We start from the raw sequence: 6000 nt of genomic DNA on the forward strand, positions 1-6000 counted from the left end.
TTCAAACTCCGTTATTTTGGCAGTTATCCACGTGATTCACTCGCCCACCGTTTTTCACGTTCTTGAACATTTAGTGGCCACGTGTAGGGAAGATTACAAGGCGGTTTTTGACCATCTGAAAGCTGTCTCAACACGCGCGAGACAAGGTAAACGAGCTGCTCTCGCGTGGGCGAGACAGTAAAGACTGTCTCGCGTGGGCGAGACAGTCAAGTCTGTCTCGCGTGCGAGACAGCCCATACTTGTGTTCTTCTGCCTTTTTGAGCTGTATTCGGATATCTCTCAGCATTTTTTGACGCCTACAAAACTTTTATAGAAATGAGCTTGATCAAATGGAGGATGAACAGGTGTACAATCATAATATCTAACTATATTCAAGTAAAATATATCATATGTTACTGTGTAAATTTTCGTAATTTTTTTTATAGGTCAAGTGGATGCCTTATGAACTAGTTTTAGCTTCACTACGAGATATTTGCAGAGATAGTAAAGATTATGCTGTACTCGAGTATCGATTATATGCTTTGAGATTGTCAAAATACATATACTTGATTGTGTGCTTCAACTATTTGGATTAAAATAGCATATTCTAGATCAATAGAGAGAAATCCCCAAAAAGGAGCACATGATCAAAATTAGGAGATAATTCATCATGCTTACATTGGGAATTGGGAGTTGAGGGAGAATGCCGTAGTGATGAAGAGAGCTGACATACCAGAACTAGATGTGTGCTTACATTGGTATTAGGGGATTACTCGCCGATGAATATTTTAAGAGAATAAAGCACCTAAGGAGAACATACCAAGAGGTCCAGTTGAGAGAGAGTTGGTAAGTAGATAGGATAAATATACAATTATTTTGTGATTGTTATTTTTATTATCATCTAATTGCTAATAATCTTCTTCCACTTTTTATCTTATAGATACAAGAACTCGATGAAATTGCTTCTATTGTACATGATGCACTGAGATCGACTACCAAGCCAGGGGTGAGAAATGCATTTATTAAAATCATAAGGAAGATTCGGTCTGCTCTTAGAAAGACGCGTCATAAAAATCGTGATGGACGTCAAGAACGACTCATATGATACAAGCGTCGACGAGTCGATGGACACTCCAGGGTGGGCTCAAGTCGTGCACATGAGGAAGGTGGTGTTCATAGCAATCTCAAGCTGGATGCTCACAGTAGGTTCATGGCGATGAGCATGTCATGCGCTCACAAGTTCACACACAACTAGATGATGAGATCGTCCAAGCTCATGTTGAAGGCGAACAGGGAAGGGGGAGACGAAGAAGAGGAAGAGCGACAAGGAGCGAGAGGAAAGGGAGTTCTAAATATTTGCTAAATTTTGATATTACTTGTTTTATGATGTTTACGTTTGAAATGCTAGTTGGACTGTATGTTTATGATTGGATTTTTAGTAAGTGAATTACATGTTATGTTTTTGCTTAAAATTGGTTATAAATGTAATATAGATATAAAGATATGTGTTTATTTAAGATCGAAATTGATTATGGACTGATATATGTGTAGCAGGAGAGTTTGTGTTAAACCTAAAAAATTTAGTCAAAGATTGATATATGCGTAGTAGGAGATGAGATTTTCCAGCAAGTCTGTGTGCTAGAAGGTCTCTGCCAAATGGTCGGGGTTGGAAACCCCAACCATTTCTATCCCCATGAGGCATGCGATAGGCTGGAAGTTTCTGCCAAATGAACGGGGTTGCAAACCTCGATCAAAATGGTTAGAGTTCGCAACCCCGACTTTTTTAACTTGCTAATCATGAGTGTGATTAGCGGAGCTTCTAAGGAGTTGACAGATTGCTCCTAATTAGTCGGGATTGACAACTCTGACTAATTAGCAATATAATTTTTTTTTAAATGACCTAGTTTATGGCTACGATGCTAACGTGGACAGAAAGTAGGTCGATTTCTATAATAAACTTTGGAATGGATCGATTTTTGGGATAAAAGTCAGGATTGGGTCTGTTTTGAAAATTTCTTCCCCCTCTGATGCACTTAATCTCAAGTTCACTTTCAAATCAAGTCATTGATTCCCATCTCAAAATCATTCTTCCCGAGTACTTTTCTAATGGCAGTGCTAAACCTGCATCGATTAACATAAACAAGGACGATCTCACTAATCAAATCAAGGAAGTTATTTTAAAATGAGACGGTTGATATATAAAATCGTGGTTATTAATAAATATTCTTCCAAACCAAACTTAGTTAAGAAAGTCATGTCCTAAATTGGTGTTCATGTGATGTGGTATAGATTTGTGTTGCTTTCGGCACCATCACCATTTAAATAGCACAAGTGGGTGGATAGTGGACACCGTTTCTTGTCTTTGTCCCTCATTTACACTGAGCACCTTCAATCTTGTAAGCAATAACTTGTTAAACAAACTAATATAAAAGTAATTAGGGGATCTAAATTGTTTGTTGGACAACGAACTAAACCAAGGAACGCTTGCGTGCGGCCAAAAATTGGGACGGATATATGGAATAAGTAATATGTTATGTTGACACGTCTAAGTTCTAATCTGACATTACTAATATTAGACCTAGGTATGTTATGAATGAAATATTGTACTTAAGAATAGATTAAGATCAGTATTTTCATTGTTTTTTTTTTGAACCAGAAAAACAGGGCACAAGTAAAAAATAAGGTATCCCAGACGGAAAATTCCGTCTAGGATACTCAGATTTCCGTCTATGATGGGTATTCTAGACGGAATTCCGTCTAGAATATGCGTCTAGGATGTTTCCGTCTAGGATGTAGTATTCTAGACGGAAATTCCGTCTAGAATACATCCTAGACGGAATATTCTAGACGGAATTCAAAACCGTCTAGAATACATCCTAGACGGAATATTCCAGACGGAAATTCCGTCTAGAATACTTCATCCTAGACGGAAAAAATTTCCGTCTAGAATGAGTATTCTAGACGGAAATTTCCGTCTAGGATAATCATCCTAGACGGAAGGATGTTTTTTAATTTTTCTAAATTTTTTTTAAAAAAATAAGCTATCCTAGACGGAATTTGAGCATCCTAGACGGAATTTCCGTCTAGGATAATATGCTACAGTGTTTTTTTTTTTTTTTTAAAGGATCTGCTTTGGGTGTATGTGCACAATGTTGAGCAACACTAAATTATATTCATATCCAACACAATCTAATTTTATTCCATTATCAAATCTAATTATATTCCAATAATACATTCAATATTTTTACTAGAAAAAAAATTGTTTACAAACTTTTACATCAATTATTTACACAAATTCACATAGGATTTTCCCTTTGCAATCAACTCATCATCATCACCACTCTTCTTATTAAGCCCAAGCCTATTCTTCCTTGCCTCTTCCTCTTCAACATCTTCCTCGCCTTTGTCAGAATGATTGCATGTATCTTCGCTTTTCACCTTCTTGGAACGATTCCCTTCAGCCCAACCATCATGCATGCCTTTACAGTCGATATTATCATTCAAAAACAAAGATATATCATCATTCAAAATCAAAGATAAATAAATCCAAGACTGGAAATGCCATGAACCACATGTTACATGTCATTAATTTTCTCTTGCATACGCCAATTTAATTACAAGTAACATCAACAGAAAGGAACTTTAAAATCAGTGACATTGCTAATCAAGGCATAAATCTTGTAAGCTATTTGTGAAGCCTACCAAGACAGCTTTTGATATGTTGGCACTTCACTGTTTTCAGTTACATGTTAGTATGAAGTTTGGCTCCAAGTGCATGTCAGAGCTTTTAAAATCTGAAGCATACCTGAATTATAGGATCCAGTAAAGCAGCAATCACAGGATCAAAGTCAGGCTTCTTCCTAGATGCATGAACCATCATGCCATCATAGGTATCAATAAGCTCAAGCAGCAAAGAAACACCTTCCCTTGCTGCTGATGGTGGGGATAAATCAACTGGAACCAAAGGATCAAGAAGTTAATTTCATTACAATGAAATTAAAATTAGGTTGAGATTCCAAGCACAAAACAAATAAGCAGACCTGAAGGAGCCATCCTAACATATCTCCTACATAACGCATGGATCATGATCATGCACTTCAATAGGACAATGAAGATATAAAGATATAGAAAGTTGAAAGTAATTGTTGCCTCGAAGATCCTGATTGAGGTAATGTTGCCTGATAAAGTGCAGTTTTAAGTAAGACCAGCTTGATATAATGGAAAGAAAACAAATTTTACCAAATCTAATATATTTGATAAATTTGAAAAGTTTCATAAAAAAATATGTAGTTTCACGGTTCTTGTCCACTTCAATAGATTGAAACCTCATGCGGAGTATGGGACAATGATGGGACTATAGAAATAGAAGACTTTTGAAATCCAACTCCCCTAGCACAATAAGGAACTCACTCATTCAAGAACAGAGACATAAGCTAACAACTGGCAGATTTTAATTAAAAAGACATATCATTTAACACATAACAATAAAAGAGGATCATCACCTAAACACGCTAGTCAATCATGCGTCCTAAAGGTTATGAGATCAATTTAAGTAGGTGTTGGCTGCCTCCAGTGACAGCATCCAAGAACCCTCTTATTCAAAGATGGTGGATTGCTTCAAACTAGTGGGTAAGAACATAGGACCAGAAGGAATCAGTTCTCTATTTACATGAAATATCCTCAACAGGAGACATTTACCTGTGAATGACGGCAACATTAATCTTCATAGCCTCTCCATAAACATTGACTAAGAAAAATGAATGACAATTACTCTTCTCTCAATTTCTTTTACATATCATTATTACTTGACTCGTTCTGAGTTTGGCCTTCATTAACAAATTTTATCGACATTTCAACTTCCACAGGTACAATTACTTTCCACATCGGTTGTCATTTTGCCGCTAATTTGATGTGAACCAAAAAAAACACATCCCGACCCATGAAAAAATAGAGCTTTATGGCAAAAATAAGTTAAGCTTAGTTATTTTTTCTTCCTTCTTACTATTCAGTTTGTAACAGAGTCTGAACTCCTCTCATTCATGCTCAATGTTTTTCAGTATCTGCATCGTGAAAACCCTAGATATACTTAAAAATAAAAAAAAGTATAACAATTACTAGAAAAATAAGAGGAAAACTCTAGTTTTACTTGCAACAAAAATTAAAGGATAGAAGAGTTACATTTCACCTGAAACCCCTAGATTCATCTGAATCCGCCGCAAAAAGAGAGAGAGAGAAACTACTGTGATTTCAAAACAATGAAGAAGGAGGAGGCAGGACGGGGCCCACTCCTGGATCATGAGAAGGACGGAGGAGGCCGAGGTTCGAGCGGAGGAGGCGAAGATCTCACGGCCAGGGCTGAGGCCTAGGCTACGGAGGTAGAGGTAGGGGTTCGAGGAGGAGGATGCTTGGCGGCGGCGATTGTATTCGCGGAGGCGCTCTTCGGTGAAGGAGGTGGAGACCGAGGGTTTTAGGGTTAGGGTTTTGGAGTTAGGGCTGGCCATCGTTGAGAGGGGAGTGAGGGAGGGGAGACATTGGAGGAGGTTTTGGAGAGAGTAGGGTTAGGGTTTCGATGGGAACAAGGAGAAAGGGCGAGCTTCACGATGGTGGATTGAGTTTAAATTTGGGGAAGAAGTTGAGCGAGCTGGGGATCAGGATTTTCTCTCAAAAGCGGGAGAGGGAGAGGGATAAATTTGGGGAAGAAGTTGAGCGAGCTGGGGATCAGGATTTTCTCTCAAAAGCGGGAGAGGGAGAGGGATTTGGAGATAGGGATTTGAGGGCGGAAAGGGGATCAGGATTTTCTCTCAAAAGCGGGAGAGGGAGAGGGATTTGGAGATAGGGATTTGAGGGCGGAAAGGGGGAATGGAAAAAATATGGTGGGAATTTTCAAATTTATTTTTAAAAAGGGGGCAATCATTTTAGACGGAAAATTCCGTCTAGGATGTATCCTAGACGGAATTTTCCGTCTAGGAAGTTTGCCCTATTTAAAAAAAAATAAAATAAAATAAAAAAACCGTCTAGAAT

The 6000-nt window shown here is 38.0% G+C and overlaps 1 protein-coding gene across 1 annotated transcript; it reads right to left on the bottom strand.

Annotated features, from left to right (window-relative positions):
- Nucleotides 3194-5656, bottom strand: LOC109840147. The gene is made up of 4 exons (XM_020408666.1): nt 5165-5656; nt 4020-4157; nt 3785-3933; nt 3194-3458 (listed from the first exon to the last, which is right to left on the bottom strand). Exons 1-4 carry the CDS (start codon nt 5478-5480, stop codon nt 3414-3416), a joined length of 648 nt encoding a protein of 215 aa, XP_020264255.1. The 5' UTR covers nt 5481-5656; the 3' UTR covers nt 3194-3413.

Source organism: Asparagus officinalis, chromosome 5 (genome assembly GCF_001876935.1).
Source record: "Asparagus officinalis chromosome 5, Aspof.V1, whole genome shotgun sequence".
NCBI lineage: Eukaryota > Viridiplantae > Streptophyta > Magnoliopsida > Asparagales > Asparagaceae > Asparagus > Asparagus officinalis.

What these genes read in the sequence shown, in the direction of transcription:
- LOC109840147 (XM_020408666.1), bottom strand. Translation starts at nt 5,480, where the DNA reads ATGGCCAGCCCTAACTCCAAAACCCTAACCCTAAAACCCTCGGTCTCC. An exon ending in GATGAATCTAGGGGTTTCAG is followed by an intron (nt 4,158 to 5,164) that starts GTGAAATGTAAC and finishes GCACTTTATCAG; the next exon opens with GCAACATTACCTCAATCAGG. An exon ending in TACTGGATCCTATAATTCAG is followed by an intron (nt 3,459 to 3,784) that starts GTATGCTTCAGA and finishes TCGACTGTAAAG; the next exon opens with GCATGCATGATGGTTGGGCT.